The sequence below is a fragment of the Acipenser ruthenus genome, chromosome 16 (assembly GCF_902713425.1).
Source record: "Acipenser ruthenus chromosome 16, fAciRut3.2 maternal haplotype, whole genome shotgun sequence".
Classification (NCBI taxonomy): Eukaryota; Metazoa; Chordata; class Actinopteri; order Acipenseriformes; family Acipenseridae; genus Acipenser; species Acipenser ruthenus.
The window spans coordinates 26810957-26830961 of record NC_081204.1 but is presented as its reverse complement, the minus strand read 5'-3'; the positions used below and the strand labels follow the sequence as shown (position 1 = coordinate 26830961).

Genomic DNA, 20005 nt, shown 5'->3' with positions numbered 1-20005 from the left:
AATAGTTATGCAAGCCTCTGAATCTGGCAGGAACAGAGCCAACGTGACATCAACACAGAGAGGTGGAGTTAATAATGAGAAGTGTATAATCTGGAGAGCACAGTGTTTAGACGGAGGAAACAGCCTGAAGACACGAGCATCGGGGATAGAGGAGGCAACCATCTCATCTGACTGGTTTCCCCATCAAAGCAGGACCGGGTTTCATTTTTCTTAGTGTGGCTTTGTTTGTTTGACGTGATTTTGCCTTTTTCGCGAGAGGCAGTTAACGGTGCTTTTTTTCCCCGAAAAGGATTTATACATTTATATCAAAAAAATTAAAAAAAAGAAGAAAACAGCAGGACTGAGGAGGGAGTATCGTTATATGTTCAAATTGCTTCTTGTGTGTGCTGGATTGGATTGATTTCACAGACATCAGACTATGCTCCTAAAATCGAAAAAAAATTCTCCGGTGGTAAAATAAATAAATAATATATATATATGTATTTTTTATTTCGATGCATTGCCCTGAAATGATTATATTTATAGATACTGTGTTTTGTGAAGGAATATTTACACCAGCGTGAAGGACAGTTTTTTCTTAACCTACCTCTTTTTTTTTTTTACCCACCAGTGACGGCAGTTTTCCTTGCAATTTAAAAGTTTAGGCTAAGAAGGAACATACTTTGATAATGAAGAGAACAATCATGAGACCAGTATGAATACAGCTTTTGTTGTTAAATATTTGGATATGACTACATTTTGAATATTGTCAATTTTTCTTTTTGAAATCTGATACAGGCTATTTTCTTTTTTGTTAGTTTATGCACAAACCGTTTTGGACCTTCCAGTGATTATCCCTTTTCAGCTTCTACATCTTTAGGCAGTTATCCTGTGTTAAGATTGTGTAGCTGGAGGGTTGGCTAGCCCACCTCTAACATATTTGAAAATAATCTGTAATCCAAGAAGTGGGATATCAATTAAAGCAATCATGGCCCTGCCAGATAATGCCAGTTGTACCCTGCCAGGAGAGGAGCCCCCTTTTCCAGAAATCATTGAGCTCAATGTGGGTGGACAGGTGTACATCACCCGTTACGCCACTGTCACCAGTGTTCCTGACTCCCTACTCTGGGAGATGTTTAGCCGGAAAAACATCAAGACTCTGGCCAGGGACACCAAGGGCCGTTTTTTCGTGGACAGAGACGGGTTCTTGTTCCGCTACATTTTGGATTACATGCGAGACCAGCAGCTGGTGCTCCCAGATCATTTCCCTGAGCGCAGCCGGCTGCAGAGGGAGGCAGAGTACTTTAACCTGCCTGAGCTGGTCAAACTGCTCACCCCAAAGATAAGCAAACAAAACTCCATCGGTGATGACGCATGCCAGAGTGACCCAGAAGAGTCATCACCCAATGCAGACACAGCCAGGAACATCGCCTCACTAGGTGCCATAGCATGCGCTAGCATCACCCAAGGTCCCGGCTCTGAATCGCGCCGCGCTGGCTTTATCACCATCGGTTACCGTGGCTCCTACACCCTGGGCCGTGACAGCCAAACTGATGCCAAATTCAGAAGGGTGGCCCGAATTATGGTCTGCGGCAAGACCTCCCTGGCTAAAGAAGTGTTTGGTGACACCCTGAATGAAAGTCGGGACCCAGACCGCCCCCCTGAGAGGTACACTTCCCGCTACTACCTGAAGTTCACCTTCCTTGAACAAGCCTTCGATAAGCTTGCAGATTCCGGTTTCCACATGGTGGCCTGCAATTCCACAGGCACCTGCGCTTTCGCCCATGACCAAACAGATGACAAAATCTGGACCAGTTACACCGAATATGTTTTCTACCGTGAGTGAGCACAGATACTGTATATCCCACCCTTCATTTGATTCTTGTACTGTTGTGGTTCCATTGCTTTAGAGGTAGAACTTCCGTCCCAATGTATCCCAGACTCCCATCCGCTGCCCTTCCGCTTAATCTCAGCTTTTCCTGCAGTCAACTGACCCACCACCTGCCAACCACTGCTTCCTCCACCCTGCGGAGAGACTAGACCTTTTGTTGTGTCTTTTGTATATATATAATAGATTCTCAGTGACTTTGATGCCAAGTCTTTAAATCAAACAGCAATGTCTGACGAGTGGGAAAGGAGATAATCCATCTCACTTGCTGATCACTGGTTGAGTTCTGATGGGCTGGTAAAGTTGTTTTAATGGAGAAAAGTAAAGAAGATGAAATGGAGGACCATGTGGCAATATTTTGAAACATGATCCCTCATTCATTCTTTACAGGAGACAAATTTATTAGTTGAAAATGTATAAAAGGTACCTTGAAATGGATCCTAATGTAAGCAACATAATAGACTTCAGATACAGAGTGTCATATTCACAAAGAATTTACCATTGTGCTAAGTTAACACTTTTTTTTCTAACAAGGAAAAGCAAAAATAGTAACTATGCGGGTTAATTTATTAGTCACATGCACCTTACTTGTTTATTGCTAGTTCTGTAACCCACGCACTTTGTTTTTTGTTTTACAAAAAAATTGTAAAAACTTAGCCTGGTTGTAAGGGATTTGTGGATATGGCACAGTATGTGGGCCTATATGTTTTTAATTTTTAACTAAAGGTAACTGCTTTTGAGCTGGAAATAGACAAACTGTTTCACCTCAGTGGGTAAGGTAATCGCATGAAAAAAATTACAAAATGATTCATTGTTGTTTTGTTCATAATATTTCAGAATATAAGTCTTCTAACAAATAGTGATGTTTTCAACCCCAGATTTCCACATTTCCACTTTTTAAGAAAATAATGCAATTTCATTGCTAGACAGGACAGCAAAGGTTCGCTCAGACAATGTACCCCAAGGTGTGTCTGGTACAAGTCAATACGTGTCTATTGAATTCTAAAATAAAATGTAAAATATAATAACAAGAAGCCATTCCAATGGTCAGCTGTGTCAGACAGCATTCAGCCTTTGTGTCAAACTGTGCTACATTTAAAGGAAATTCTCCAAAAAATGTGAAGAAAAAATGGGTAGAGTAGGACTACAATGTGACTTTTCTTATTAGAAAAAAAAACATTGTAAATTAAGTATTGCGACTGCCTAATAACAAATAATTATATTGCACTATAAACATATTGCATTATGTCCAGCATGGACTGTGAATGGCCAGAAATAACTGTTTGGGATAGATGCCGTACATGTGGACCTATTTATTCAAGGGGATGTACTGTACACTGTGCTATGTTCGAGAAAACTGTGTAATTATAAGATAGAAATAGATCTAATTATTTTTTTTTTACATGGTAACTGCTTCATGTAATTTTCTTAATGTTTGTGTTTCAAACTGAAAATGTTCCAATTGCCATTGGTTACGTTGCTCTCTATCTCTGCCAGCTCAAAAGTTTTCTCTCTCATATTGAATTAGAATAACCGTTCCGTATGTGATTTTTAAAAATGTGTTTTATCATATATTCATAAGAATTTAATTTTAAAAATCAGAGGATACAGTTAACTATAAACTGTGTTACCTTTCGTCTTGGGGTTTATGAAGCCTCTAAAACCCCTCACTTTTTCTTTCTTCTATAATGGCTTCCATTCCTTCAACTAATATCCTTCTATGTATTAAACTTTTTTTCAGAATAAATGCTTTATTTCATGATTCTATTCTTGCAGTCACTGTTCCGACATGAATAATGTAATGTACGTAATAAAAACAAATGTATCTGCGTTTTTTGTGAAACTAAAAATAACATTTTTACTGAATATCTTGTGGTTGAGTGTTTAAAGTTAAAGATGAAAGTCCACTTTTTATCTGATGAACGAGCATGAGTAAATTCTGTGACACTTATGTTGGTCCCGTAAAAAAAAATCTGTAAACAGTACTAAAAATTCTTTACAAATAAAAGATAATCTTAGATATGAGTTCACTGTGAGTAGTATTTAAATTTAGGGCATCTGTGGATAGTGTAGCATGCCACATAATAAATCCTAAAGCCACAAATCTTAAAAACACTGAGTTCTTGACATATCTTTAGTGTAATAATCACTTTGGACCTGTTTACATAGATTCATTGTACTCTTAACTGTACATTTTGTTGCACTGTTTTCTAAATAGCGTAGGTATTGTACAGTTTACAGTGTACGGGTAATCTTACGATCAGGAGGCAACGTCGTGCTGTATAGAGATAGAAACTGCAAAACCATGATGTTATGTCAGTGCTGGCCTTCCTAGTGTAGCAGATTGGTGATGACCTCTAGACCAGTCGCTTTCATGTTGTAAGCAGGCAGAATAAAGACTAGGCACTTTCTTTACAGGGTAGAGTTTCCTTCCTAGTGCAGCCTACCCAGGAATGAGAGAGTTTGTCCGACAGTGCTCTTTAGCTGAGGGTACACCCGCTAAAAACGAGCAATTCTTTCATTGCCAAGCCTGTAGCGGGTGACACAACTCAATGGCAGCTCTCCCCTGAGTAGCAGCAAGGGAGCTCGGCAGGGAACTATGACAGGGGTCATTAAACCTGCATCATCTGGAGTAGATGGTTTCTTTCATGACTGTTTTTCCACTTGGTTTCTTCAAGTCACGTGAAATACCGTATTGTCTGAGGCCCTCTGCAGCTTGAATTGCTAAATGGTAATGCATAGCACAGCACTGGAAACATTTATATATATATATATATATATATATATATATATATATATATATATATATATATATATATATATATATATATATAATGCAGAGAAAATGCTCTATTACAATATCAGGCCGTTAGCTATAACAAACCACCCATAACTTTTAACACTCAACTGTTTTAATCATTTTTCAATGTATTTTATTGTTTGAAAATATATATATTTTTTTTTTCTATAAACATTAACATATCTATTACCTGTTCATATATAGGAAGATCAGTACCTGGAATAAATCTAAATTATAGCTCCACTATAGTCTATAAGGTATCATATAACAAGCCATGCTATTTAATGTTCTTTAAAATAGCTCTGTAATCTAAGATTTAATTTAAATCCAAGTGTTTCTTTTTTTGGTTCTTTGAAAGTATGAATGTTATTGATGTGTGGCTTACATGTTTGCTGCAGTACTTTTTAATTTTGGTCTGTATATACAGTACTACTCTGGGGCTTTAGGAAGGTGTAGGCTGTGGTTCAAAGATTTGCTGACTAGGCTGCCCTTATATTGTTACAGAACTTGAATCAAAACCTACAATCCTGAGGCAGTACTGATGACCCACCAGAGAGCACAATGTTTTGTTTTTTTGAAAATTGAGACTACAGCTTCACTGCTAGACGATTATCAGCCTGTCGCTGTTTTGTGTCTGTAGTGTAATAAAAAGCACAGCTAACCCTCTATAGAGAAATCCAAGTCTGTGTTGTTCTATTAGGTTTCTGCTATTCAGCAAAGTATGAAGGACTTTTCATGGATCAGTCTTATGATATCTTTTTAAAAGGGTTTTAAATACAGAATTGCCAATGTCTTTAAATATATATTGGCTACAGTGAAAACCGATAACAATAATGGTGTTTATTAGTATTTTTTGTATATATCTGTATTGATTTCCAGAACAATTTGACAGTTTTTTTTTTAGTGCAGCATCCTCTTCAAAACAAGGATGTCCTCTCAGTCTGTCAAAATTTTGTTTAAACCTCTGCCAAAAACCCAAGTAATTCATGCCTGTTTTAGGAATTACTGCAGGCTCCTGTCGTAACTCTCTGTTGTTAAAATCTTGGCTGAAAGTTTGACGTGCATGAATGTGTGCCAAATAGTGAGCAAATCCACTTTTGATGTTTTGAAATAGTATGCCTAATGTGACCCAATTGAGAAAATAAAGCTATTTTGTGACGACCGAAGTGTTGTGGGGATTTGGTTTCTACGTAAATATGAATGTGTTTTTTGTGTGTATATTTTTGTTATTAGAAACAGTAACTGGAGCGAGAGGATGGAGGTCAGGATATGGGTACTGATGATCAGTTGCTCAGTGTAGTAGCTACAGTTCTGTATTCATAACAGTGATCTCTGTGTCAAATTAATTCCCTCGGCACATATTTGTCTCTGTGCTATTACAGATTGTACCAAAATAAGCAGATAAACCCCTTGTCCCATTACTCTCCTAGTCCAGATGGTGCCTTGTGTGTCCTGTCAGATCAGGGTGCTTGCCTTTCATGCAGGTCTCTGTCCAGACTAAAATGTCTTTCATTCCTCAGCACAATAGCAAGAAGGAAAACTTCCAGCACTGTTGTCTGGCACTCCAGTAAGCGCTACACCAGCGTCCTATTGTGAAAAAGAAAACAAAAACAACATGTTATAGTGGAATTTAATATAATCTACTTTTGTGATTGTCTCCTCTTTCTTGTAGCCTGCCAGTTTCTACTTCTCTGTGCTAATTATAGTACTCTGGTAATCTTCCTCCCTGTGAAATACCCTGTTCAGCTCACTCCAAACATTCACCTTTATCGCATCTCTCACATGATGATGAAATTCCTTCCCACTCCCTCTCACCCATGTTGCAGGCCAAGACACTCTGTATGCCAGGACACAGGGAATAATAAATAACCTCAGTCTCTTTACAATAAGTGAATGAGCCTTAGGAAACAATTACCTTGGAAAGCATAGTAAACAGCCACATACATTTACCATGGTAAACTTTAAAAGAGAATAGGGATTCTCATGTCTTGGTTGGTACAAGTACCTGAGCTATTAGAAAGGACTGGTCCAGAATGGGACATGAGGACTTGACTCTTGCGTTTAGGATAGGCTGCAGCTCTAAACCAGCCTGTGAGAAATGTTAAAGAAAATGTAATATATATATATAGAGAGAGAGAGAGAGAGAGAGAGAGAGAGAGAGAGAGAGAGAGAGAGAGAGAGAGAGAGAGATAGATAGATATTTTGCTTTACTATGATCATTCTTTATATATTTATAGGCCCTTTTTATGTATTAACATTTAATAACTGGCTTAATAATATGTTAACAAATGTGTTTCATTCTTAGGGTTAGGTTAGCTAATAGTGATTTATTTGTCAGCTAAGAAGTGCAATCTTGAACATTGCCTTCATCTTCTGCTGGATATTATAAATCATGTATACAAAATCAACCACAGTTACAGATCTTATCCTGTTTACTTACTAATGTCAATTAACAATAAAATGTCACCCTGTGCATAGAAATTAACAGTTCCTCAGTAACACTCCTTTTTGTGATTTCTGATAAGTTAATATATTGTACATTGGGGTGTAATTTTGCACTGCAGGCAATGCACAGTGCTACCTTATAGTATTAAGTAGGAACGGTTTAGTTCAAATTACAGTGAATGGTGAAACATGAACATGCTGGCTAAAAGGTTTGATTTACAAAACCTGGCAAGTAAATACAGTATGTCTTAGACTGAAGATAATGCTGAGTATTGTTTTCAAAAATATAACGCTACTTTTAAAACAGATTCATGCCACCTGTTTAGTTGTTCAGTGGTATGGACAGAGAATAGCATAATCATATTTTCACCAGTTAAGAATGATACTGAATATAAAATACAAATAGCCTTCAGCTATTCTAAGCTTAAACCAAACCTATAGCATTTAGAAATGGTGAATGTTTTGCTTTTGTGAGAATGTAGCTGTCATGAGCTTGTTTTCTTTGAACAGGTAAAGATGCTTCTTGGCAAGATCTGGAGTACAGCAACCAACCACTCAAGCTGACAGGTAACACAGTATTTAATATAAACACAAACTGTTCTTTTTAGAGGGAGGCTGGTCGCCTTCAAGAGCTCTGTATGTTATCAGCGTAATATTTTGCAGTTAGTCAAAATAAACCTCAACTACCCCTCTGGAGGAATGCAGAAATCACAATCAGAAATTTCTATCTAAATGTCAATGACCTTTTGTCTCATTGCTATTCATTTGTATTACAATATCCAATTCTTCTCTGAGTGAGAGGCCGGATTCCCATGTATGCTGATACTTACAGTATTTTGTTAATGAGCAACTAAAATGAACATTTCAGGAGCAAGAAAGGAAATCAACACTGTATGTTATGTTAACCGTGAGGCTTAATGTTATACATTTGTACTTCAGATACTGTAAGTGTACAATACTTTCTCTAAGCCTATTGCAGTACACTAAGTTAAAGGCTTTCCTTGAACCCTTAACATTTCACTCAGGATGTTTTGTTTTATTTCACCTTGCTGCTAAGCAACTCCTTCCATTGGGTAAGGTTTCTTCTTTAGGGAAGCTAGACTGCATGAGGCAGGTAAGCCCCAGCTAGGGAAATACTTCTGACTGAATCCCTGTTACTCAGCCTGAGGGAACGGCTGCCAAAACTGTCCCCAGAAGAGGTTAAGGTGTTAACAGTGCCAATGAGGTAGAGAGATCAAAGGGACCTAATTCAATGTAATAATTATAAGGGTGGATGGGTAGTAAACAATGGTTCCATTTAATTTTTTTTGAATAAAACAAGAGGTATTTGTAAATTCATTTTGTCTGACACACTGGTGGCATTCTTTAAATGCATCAAGACCTGCAATATTTATTCAGAAATATGTTGCTATTGTTGGTATGCAGATGGTTCTGCTTCTCTTCTTCAAGGTAATACACTATTTTTATAAAGGTTTCCCATTAGTGTTTGTCCAATGTTTCTGCAAGAGTAAATACTGAAAGAGCTGACTAGTAAAAAGACATACAGTACAAACTGAAATTCATGGCTGATTTGTAAAGAATCAGAAGTAGCAACATTTTTCAAATACACCAGAGAGGGGAGGTTACTGCTTTATATGTACTCGATAAAGACATTACTCAAAACGTTTGTCTTAACGTATTACTAGTTTCATTACAATATAATTACAACCTATAGCCACTAAGTGATAGATTCCATCAAAGAAGCACTGTATGACCTGCATTATTCCTTGTTATAAAGTTGTATATCTTCAAAACATGGCTAAAATTGCTAAACTCTTCTTATCTGATAATCTCCAAACTGAAAACACATGTATACTGTCCCTCTGGAAAATGTGTTTAACTCTGTATCAGGAGAATCACATGGAATATTATCAGTGAATCCCCCTGACTGAACGTGCCAACTCATCCACATTTAGAGGGGAACATTCACCAGCTGCCTCCCCAAACTAGGTGACTATTCTCCCATATTGCCAGCTTTACAACTGAAGATATGCTATAGCCTTTTTCTTCTCATTTCTTTAACACTACACTGTTCATAACAAGGGTGTCATTTTATCAAGGTTGGCTGATGACATTTATAAAGTACTTCATCTCAGAACACCTATATGAACTTGGAAACCAAACTTTGTAAAATTAATCCGAAAGCCCAACTGAGAGGTTGAACACTAAAATATTTACTTCACCATCCCATTGTGAGGAAAACATGAAAGATGCTTTGTAACCTTGCATGCATGCTCAAAATCAAAGGGATACCATGTTAAAATAACTTCAAATGATTTCCAGTTCTCTGCAGACTTCAAACTGCTCTCATGAGCGACTCTTTCAGAGGCCCTGTGTGCAGCTTGGATCACACGGCCTCAACCTTTGAGAGGGAGGCACAGTGTGTGGGTGGATCCAAGCAGGCAGGCAGGAAACACAGGCCATAATAACAGACCTGATACTGACTAACTGGCAGTGAGTGTTAGATGTATTTGCTCCATCTTTTAATACTATACTGTATAGATAACCTGTCTTATTGTATTTAGGGATTGTGGACCATATTCTATAGTCTAAAATAGTATATTTAGAATGGTGTGACATCATTATATAAGTTACAACTGGATGAGGTGTTCTCAAAGTATAAAACAAAAAGAGGCATGCACATACAACAACTGATCTTCATCAGGACAATTTAATTATTGTTTCAATCTCTTAAAAGATTTTATCACAACTGAAATCTCTGGTCATTTATTAATTGAAGCAAGGAACAGAATTGGTGGTAAAATGTCAATATATTGAAACAATAATTAAATTGTCTTGATGAACATCAGTTGAGGTATGTGCATGGCTTTTTTTGTTTTACACTTTAAGCAATATCTATGGGCTATGGGCATAAGGATGTCATAGAATTCGAAATCTGTACATATAAGTATTATACCCAATGATGTCATTGAGACCTAATTGTGGCACAGTCCTTACCCCTGATAGGCTGAGATATTGAAGGCTAGATTTTCAGAATTGTCATTGTCATTTATAAAAATCCAGATGTTAGTTTGGCGATAGCTAAAGAAAGCTATACTTGTATGATGTTGATAGGAATTTGCTCTGAGATTCAATCGAACATGTGGTAGATCATAGTGACCACATTTTCAAGATAATTATACCATGTGTTTTTATATCCTTTGCAAGGACTATGTATGCTACTGATGTATTTTGTTTAATTTGCTATATTTCACTAAGGATTGTGTTTCCATTTAAAAAAAAAAATCTTTATTTAGATAAAGGAAAGAAATTTTATTGTGCGTCGACTGTGTAATTACAACACTTTGTTTTGTATTAGTTCAGATGAGAACATGATCAGCCAACCTGCCAAATAAAGGCATGTTAGCTCAGTGTCACCTCAGCCATCTGGAAGCTTGGAAGCCTAATCCACTAATTATCTTTAATCCCTTGGGGACTTTGTCTTCAATGTCTTATCGGAGGCTGTTCATATTTGGGAAATAGCTGTGAACTGGCTTTGGTTTTGCCTATAGGTGCCCAATAAATGTTGCCTGGTGTGAGTGATACAGGAACAGTGCCCCCTAAGGGAAGAATAATCACAATATAAAAAATAAATCAAAATGTAGTACAATGTTTTTTGTTTGTTTTGTTTTCTAGTATGCTATTCAGTACTGCTATGAAACAGCATCCCCTCACCTCACTATTACCCTGAAGAATCCCATAGCAGAACCATTAGCAGGCCACAACATTACCCTCATATTATCAAAATGTGCTATTAAATATGCTACTAATTTACCAATGTCTCGTACCTTTTCAGCTTTCTTAGATGTCAAATTATTTACTTATTATTTATGAAAATAGTAACCTTAATTATAAGCCCAGTTATCAAAATCTGAATTTGATAAACAGGCTTATAATTAAGGTTACTGCTTTCATAAATATGTTACAATTATTTTTAAAAGCACTACTACTTTAGAAAGCTGCTATAATATATGCAGCTTCCTAACAAATCATACCAATCCACATCAGGACCCATACAAATTGACAAACTAGGGTTCTCCATTACAACAGTGCACAAAGACCATAGAAGCAAAGTGCAAGCCTTACTAAGCCTTTGTGTTTCCTGCCCTTGTGCAAAAGATAATAAAAAATATGTGCTTAAATCTGCATTACATTTGCAAGGCCTGTAAGCTTTTAATTTCCTGCAGTGCTTTTCTCCCAACATGTCTGGAAATAAACAAGCCTACTCAAAAGGCTACGCTGTGTAAATATATTTGAAGTAAAGATGATTTTTAAATTTTTTTTTCTAGATGACTGGGCTTGACTGTTTTGTTAGTACAGCTGTTGGGAAAGGGATTTATTAAGTTTGGGTGCACACTGACTCATTTGAGAGATGTTTTGGCAGTATATGAAGCACGAGGAGGCTGTGTGGTCCAGTGGTTAAAGAAAAAGGGCTTGTAACCAGGAGGTCCCCAGTTCAAATCCCACCTCAGCCACTGACTCATTGTGTGACCCTGAGCAAGTCACTTAACCTCCTTGTGCTCCGTCTTTCGGATGAGACGTAGTTGTAAGTGACTCTGCATAGTTCACACACCCTAGTCTCTGTAAGTCACCTTGGATAAAGGCGTCTGCTAAATAAACAAATAATAATAATAATAATAACCTCATTTTCCAATGCGCCATTAATTTCTGCTAGCACCTTGCATATAGCTTCATCTGCACTTAATGCTAGTGGTCCAGTAGAGGGAAAGGATTATCTGTAGTGCTGAATGGATCATAACAAGTCAATAGAAAACACTAGCAAGTCTGGGATGTGTTGGGTTATTTGAATGTCATGCAATTGCCTTAAAATATTGAGGTTTAATCTTTAAGGCAATTTAAAGTCACCCATATTGTCGATGTAATTTCTGCATTTCACTGAACATCCACATTACTAAGGTCAACCCTTTAAACTGTATTGTTGCTTTGCAATGCTGGTGTGGCTGTATGTCAGGATGTGAGTGGTGTGAGGAAGAGTAGAAGGTCCAAACTGAGGGAATATTTACAAATGTTGTTTTTTTTATTATTTACAAGTGATTCCCCGCTACCAACAATGGTATTGGGGAACTGCAATCCCAAACAATAAGTAACAAATAGGAAATACAGTGTCCAGGGTGCCAGTGCTCGTGCTCCGTGGTGCTGTAATCCTTGGTAATGTTATGGGGCCGTACTCACGTAGCTGCATCCCCTTTGTACTGCTAAACTCTTCCCTGTGATCACTGCGGGGCCACGCTCTCTCCAATTGCCGCACACAACACAGCTGATCAAAACAGAGTCGTTCAGCAGTCTTACAGCTATGTCCTTTCTCCAAGATGCCTGACTTACGATTCCGTCCCACCATTGAGTCGGCCCATCCCAGTAAAGGCACACCACCAACCTTACTTCGTGCCCTTCTTGGTCGGGAGGTAGATTTGCAGCTCAGATTCCTTCTCTCCCGTTCACACCATATTATTAAGCAGTGATTCATTAACACAGAGTCAGATATACTATAGTGCCTTTCATGGCCTTTACTGGTGGTACTAAATCATTTGATGTTTCCACTTGCCAAGTTGTATTGCTTAGAGTTTCATTTTTCTTTCCATAACAGCAGTGTAAAGTGAGCAGCTGCATTTATTATCACTGTGTATGCACTGCAACTGTATTATAGGATTTTTAGAAGTCTGCATTGAGTTTGTTGTCATTGTATTTTATTACATATCTCATTTACAAAGAGGCTAAGGAACAGCAGTTTCAGTATACAGCACATATAAAATATCATTCAAACTATTTAATTGTACTACAACATCAACAAAATAAATCATCATGCGATACCTAACTACCAATCTATATACACAGCCTGGATATGAGTTCAGATCCTAATACAGTGTGTTGAATAAGAGAAGTAAAACAAACCTACACGGCCTGTTGTATCACTAGTCTAATGATTGAATCTGCAGTATTAAATCTGCTCTTTTTAGACAACGCTACAGATCTCACGCATTGAATTTGCTGCCTTTCAGAACCCAGTACTGAGCAATGTGTTATGGATTTTCTGGCTGTTAGATCCTAATGGTTGAATTCTCTGTATTGACTTTTCAGCTGGCTCTAGGACAGTTGGACAGAGTTTGCTGAATCTGTTTCACAGCATGGTGCAAAGAGAACTCTTATGTTTCCAAATACAGTAGTGCTAAACAAATGTTTGGAAATGTGTAACATGGTCTATAAGTTGTAGGACCAGCATGGTAAGCCAGTGACTCCGCATGACACAAGATGATGAAATTGTTCGGGATGGATTCGTGACCATTCCTCAATGATTACTGCCTTTAATTCCTTTAGGAGATTGAGAATGTAACCCGCAACTGAGCTCCTATTATCAGTCTTCTAGTTAAGTCAGTCAGATCTGTTGTCTTGCCCATCATGACTGAAACTGATTTGTAACAGGAAGTTTTAATTTAAATACACATTCTAACAAATTAATCAGCAATGTAAGGGCAATTTACATAAGTGTATGCTACATATATAAGCCAGTCCACTGCATTGCATTTCCTAGCAGCCTTTGAGTTAAGCTATAGATTTGGTAAAAGGTTTCTTTTGGGAAACATTAGCTGCTATGATGAACCAGAGGATGCAGTGGGCTGACACATGCCACCCAGGCACATTAAACCTGTAAGTAGATTAGTCCTTTCGCTATCCCAGGCATTCAGTTCTACTCTACTGAAGTTAACCCCTCGCCAGATGACTGGCAAGCAATTCCTACTGACATTCAGTTTCATTAATTCAAAAGAAATGTTAGAAAGGAAATATCCTGTTGAGATGTGCGAAAGTTTGATTTAATTTTATAGATATTGTATGAGAAATCAAAATTCCAATACACTGCATGACAGAATTCAAAAGTAAAAAAAGCAATATATATTACAAGCAACAAATGCTCAGAACAGTAAATGAATGGCATTCTGCAACTTTGATATTTCCTATTTTATTCCTCTCAGAAAATGTGTCTGTGCCTTTGCATTTCAAAATAAGGCCCTAAATCACCTATATCGCTTTCTCCCCCATCCTCCCCAGTATCTTAAATAATCCCCCCCCCCCCCCCCCCCAAAAAAAACACCCTTCCTGAAGGAGGACCAATAAAATGTAACCAGTACTGTTGTGTCATGTCCCCCCTCAAGGCAAACACAACACTGACTTTCAAATCAGCAAACAATACTATGAGTCTCATCAAGAGGAATTTGTCACGAGGAGTCATGTCTGTCAGTGGAGATGTTATATTGTAGGCAGTCAGATTTAAGTTCAGAGTTCTTACAAACAGCTCCAAATAAAGCTGTTAATGGGCAGTATGTTACATTAAACATATCTAGTTCATGGCAGTGTTTTACTCTCTATAGCATCAATTAATATGACCAAACAAAAAGGTTAGTTGTTACCATAGGTACCTGTGGATTAACTTACCTGCACACTGAGAATGTGACGACTTGGTCTGTTTGTTTGTTGGGCAAGGTTATCAAGAAGTGGTTGTCATGGTGACCAAAGTGTTGTTCTGTTGCTGCCTAGAGAACTGTGTAGCAGTATACAGTAAAGGGTTACTAACAGACCTGAGAAATAAAAAAATCATATTGGAATTTTCATCCAAGCAAGAATGATAATCGGTCGGACTACAATGGTATCCCAATGCTATTTTGTAAAGGTGACAAACACCATGGTTACCTACTTAGATGTTGCTAACACCAATATTAACCCATGAAAATGCATCTTAAAAAGTCACACAGATCCTAACTTTCCCAAGCAGTATAAGTAGTATTCTTCATTTCTGGTGTTTATTTTGAGAAGCACACAAAAATACTGTAACAAATCACACCTTTGGAGTGAAATATTTGTTTTGCGCAGACTCTTCACTGCAACATTGTGAAACCTGTTCATTGGCAGGTTTTGCCACGCAATGCAATAACAGGGAGACATATACAGTTAAACAAATGGAGATTGGATGCAGTGAGTCGGGTGTAAAATGTATAATCAAAACAGTCTAGGTATAAGCAATCTTGTACTTTCCCAGCAACAGAGTCTATTAACAACTCCTGTTATTCTGTTTTTTTGGTGCAGGAGGGAAACTGGGTGTCAGGGAGCAGCAGGACCAACTGGGTGACATGCAGAAGTGCTTAGACACCGGCACAGCCAGCTGTAACGACCTGACTGCCTCCAGCCCGGGTAGCCAAGCAGAGACCAACACAGTGCTGGATATTCGGAATGGCTTCTTAGTGGTTACACCACCACCTCCAGAGCCTGAGGACATGGGGACCTTGGTAAGCTATGACATGAAGGACAGCCAGGAGCTGCCACACCCTCCCCTGCCTACACCACATCCTACCCAGGATGCCTCACTAGCAGGTCCAACACACCAGCCTGGGAACCTAAAGCAAGAGCCGTCTTGCCATGGCACCCCAACACGACCCACAACTCTCCGGCTTGACCAGCCGCCCAGAAAGGTGGAGGCAGTGGAAATGCCCTGCCAGCAGTTACCCAGCCAGCAGACACCCAGCGGGCAGTCACAGGCCTGTGAAAATAGGGCTGCTCCCAAGGACCCTGAGGCTGAGGAGAAGAAGGAAATGGAGGAGCAGCTGAAAAAGTGCATCGAGGATTTCAGGAGGATCAAAATTCCTCCAATCTTCCCAGACCGCAAACGCCACTGGCAGAACGATCTTCTTAAGAAATACAATGCATAGGGAAACAGGATACTCACTGGCAACAGTGTTAAAAGCAATCTGTAACTACAACCATATAAACTGAAATAGAGCTTCATTTAAAGTTTGCAGATGAAACATGGGGTGATGTTTAAGGAGACACAAGGGATGAACTGCAAAATTAGAAATATCAGCCATTTGTGACACACACTTTGTGTAAAAAAATGGACCGCTCCTTCTATCACTGATGAATTTGTTATGCAAATAGAATCCCTGACATTATATATACAACAGTGTGGCAAAGTGGCTAGTGAAGGGGAAGAGGTGTAGCGGTGATGCGATGCAGGAGTGACAGGCAGACAACGGTATCCAGTGGAAAAGGTGCTTTATTTATAAACCAGTTCTGGCGACCGAAAAATAATAAATCCCCGGCTATACACAACAATGTGTAAAGCGCGGGGATAACAAAACAGGGCACCGTCCCGAACAAAAACGAACACGTGCTGGTGCTGAGTGCAAACACAGGTATTTTCGTGACGGTAGTGCAGTGGTGCTCCGGGTTGTGCTGACCCTCGGCGACAGCTCCGGAGGTGTGCTTTAACTGTCTGGTGATGCAAAAACACGAACAATTACAATACAGACAAACACAACACAAAAACACGTAACACGTCTTCCTTTTATTATTGAGATCACCGTTACCCTGGCCCCTATATGTAGTCCCGCATGATATCTAGGTAAACGGTTGCAGCTGCCTTATTACTTGCAGCTGCCCCTCGTTTACCTTTCAAGTCAATACAGTCTTACAACAGAGTCTCGCTTCTTTCCAGGCTGGCCCACTTCCCGGTCCCGGAAACGAACTGTCAGGCCAGCCCTTCCAGATACTTCTCCTCCCGTTCTTTAGCGCCCTCACAGATCGGGAGGAAGATTTATCACCAGAACTCATTGTATTTCTGTCACAAACAGTCTCGTTTGAAATTAGTTTTAGTCACCATGAGCAAGACAGCAGGTCTGACAGACTTTGACAGAGGGCAGGCAGGTGCTTCTGTGTCCAAGATTGCACAAATGACTGATGTTTCACAAAGAACAGTCTCAAATGTGATGACTGTAGGACGTTTTGAAGACCAGACTTTGCTACAAATTGAGGAATTACTGAGTAATGGTAACTTTTCCTTCCAGGAGCATTTAAACACCTTACAGACTCATCACTTCAAATCTGTCCAGTCCTTATTTTAATTTGTTTTCATTAATATCTGAAAATATGAAACTAGACTTATTTGCTTACCTGTACCTGTGCACCTTATTTTGTTATTGCAGTATTTTCAATAATCTGGTATGGTAGGGAATGCCTTGCAATAAAGTAGGACTGAGTACAGTGTAGGATATTTGTTTTTGTATTTATTTTTAGATTTGTGTCATTTGTAAAATTAAAATTGTATACAAAAGCACATTTTTGGCTTGTCTTTATCTTAGATTGCTGCAGTTCTGTCTCCCTCGGGGGGTTGGTTGGGTGCTTGAATGATTCTGCCTTCTCTTCCTATAGGCCAGGGGTCGTTTGTTTGGCGGGCCTGATCCGATACCCTGGCTGCTTGGAGCGGGGCGTGTGACAGTTAAAAAAATACAAAGATAAACCCAAAACCTCAGAAATAATGCAACATTAAAAGACACTATGAAGCAAACCATGGCAAGAAATATGATAATGATATGATACAGGAATGTTACGTTAAGATAAATTCTCTGAATTAACAGTCATTTAAAAGCAGCTATCAATGTTTACTAATGCTTGTAGCATAAGTGATGCTGCTGTTAAGGCAAGCTATGTGATTGCTCACAAAATAGGTGTTTCTTCAAAATCCTTTTCTGATGTAGTTTTTTAAGAAATGCTGCTAAAAGCTGCTGAAATAGTGTGTCAAGCAGCAAGTTTTCTTCGTCATGAATATCAACAAAGCAAAATGTCATTCTCAACTAAATGACACACAGTTTAACTCGATACTCAAGATATCCTCAGCCCAGTCATTTGCTACAGATGTTGATGTGCTGGTTCAAGCAAAGGTGCCAGGTAAGGAAGCAGCATTAGCAGTCACTAACATTCTTTGTCTTTATCTTTTGGTGAGTGTTAAAAAAAGATGGATTTATATTTTGTGATTTTTTTTTTACTTGTATCCTATTGAATAAAAAAATGATATTCTGCGATTTGACACATTAGATGGTCAAGCAGAACTTCAGCCAGCACCTCAACATCAAAGGGAAAGACCAGTCTCCCTAGACTGAGACAAAAATCTCTTGAGCTCTGTTCTAATCCAAATCTTTTTTATTTTATTATTATTTTTTTTAATCTCACAGTGGTTTCAGTAGTGTAGTTACAATGCAACAACGTGCTTAATTACAAAATACAATCCAGTATCAGTTTCTAGCGTTTTATGCAACTAGACTATATTGATAATTGGGGTTTTACTAAAATAAATATTGAATAAACTTCAACTGTTTTTTTTTTTGGTAAGGGAATGTATCTTTTGTTTTTTTTGTTTTCATGTCCTTACCAGAGGCTTGTTTTTTTGCATGTAAAGAACTTGTAATTTAAAACATCTCAAACTCACTGGGAAAATGTTTAGAACTGCCCTCTTTTCTTCACTCAAGAAAGCTAACATTTAATACATGTTTGAGAGACTTTAGGTAAATATTTGCATGGCCCAGCTTTATGAACGTATTATTCGAGAGCTGCTGTGTGATAAGCGATCGTCAAAACAAACCCAGGCTTGACAGTCATATAATCTTGGTCTTTAAGCAGCTATTCGATAAATAAATGAAGGAACAGATTGTTCCATGGATCCTAGTTACTCATATCTGAGTCTCTGAACAAAGGAGACATGTATGAAAGCACAGCTGGTTCTGAGCAGCTTCGTTTGGCTTCGGTCCCACTAAAATCAAAATTTGAAGTGCTGTGGATGCCACTCATTTATTCATAGCATAGTCATTTCTGTTTGATTAACCAAGTACTTTTCATATCTCTACACTCCTGAGTACAGATACTTGACTCTTCACCGGAGCTCTGTATACAACAGTCCAATGCGCTTAACGAATAGAACGGCCCCCAATGAAGTGCTTTTTAAGCCAAAAAAAAAAATTTTTTTGCAAGGTTGTTATATAATTTTTTTGTCTTCATTGAAGACTACACTATAACATTTTGAACCGACAAAGACCTTGTTGTGGTTGGCATATTACAAATTAATACAGTTGCTTTGGGAATAGGACTTGATATCCTGATACATGATTATACACAGTATGTATCACTGCTCAGTCCAGAAATAAACGTACTGTAAGCAAGGATGGCAGTTTGTTTATGGATGCAAACAGGCCTCAGGCCACAAGTCTCAGGTGGCCAAGGCAAAGCCAACAAACCTGGGCAACTGGGGTGGATTCACCCTGATTTCCTAAATCAGCTTATTGCATCAATACGGCCCAATTTGAATCAGTTATGAAGTGATGTGAACTAAAGAGTCTTTTGCATTAGGAGTTCACTGCCATTTGTCTTATTACTAATGTTGCTGCAGGATTGAGACTTTTTCATGTGTGTTTGTAATATCTAATGGTATTTTATTTATTTATGTTTATTTTTTGTGCTTTTTGATACCTAAAAATACCAACATTTATATGGCCCGGCCACCAACTGCAAAGGTGTATTTTGAACTTTGTAACCCCTTACCACTGACTTGTTCTAGTTTCACCCCTTCAAAAGGTTTTAACTTTTTTTGATAATCCTAGATAATCTGGATTATCTGTCCAGTCTGACCCTGGCTCACACATTACAAAAGAGATTGCTATTATTATGACCACTATACTGCTGTACAGCAGCTATAAAGCCAACAATTATGGTAAAATAGTTATTTTTACTAACAGTCTGTAGTTATGTGCATTTCTTACTTCACAGTAGTACAGAACAGTAGAATCTCTCTAAATGGCTCTGAATGACTAACATGGACTTAATAATAGAGGGATGTCTTCAGAATGTCTCCTAATAGTTATGGATTGACAGGGAGTCGTTTTGATGATGAGCAAGGCTTTATACATGACTGGAAAGAGTTTACTAGTCATTAAAGATGTACCGTAAAATTGATTTCCAGCAACTGTAATAGCAGTAATTAGGTAGTACTTTTTGGGATTGTTTTGTTACCCCTGGGTTGGCAA

The 20005-nt window shown here is 38.3% G+C and overlaps 1 protein-coding gene across 2 annotated transcripts; it reads left to right on the top strand.

Annotated features, from left to right (window-relative positions):
- The first annotated feature begins 30 nt into the window (after positions 1-30).
- LOC131697793 (BTB/POZ domain-containing protein KCTD12-like) lies at positions 31-17365 on the top strand. Of its 2 annotated transcripts, XM_058989200.1 has the most exons (3): positions 31-1817; positions 7623-7679; positions 15246-17365. In XM_058989200.1, exons 1-3 carry the CDS (start codon positions 968-970, stop codon positions 15863-15865), a joined length of 1527 nt encoding a protein of 508 aa, XP_058845183.1. In that variant the 5' UTR covers positions 31-967; the 3' UTR covers positions 15866-17365. The 2 variants fall into 2 exon arrangements, with proteins under 2 accessions (XP_058845183.1, XP_058845184.1); XM_058989201.1 differs by lacking the exon at positions 7623-7679 and having other exon boundaries at positions 32-1817.
- The last annotated feature ends 2640 nt before the right edge of the window (positions 17366-20005 follow it).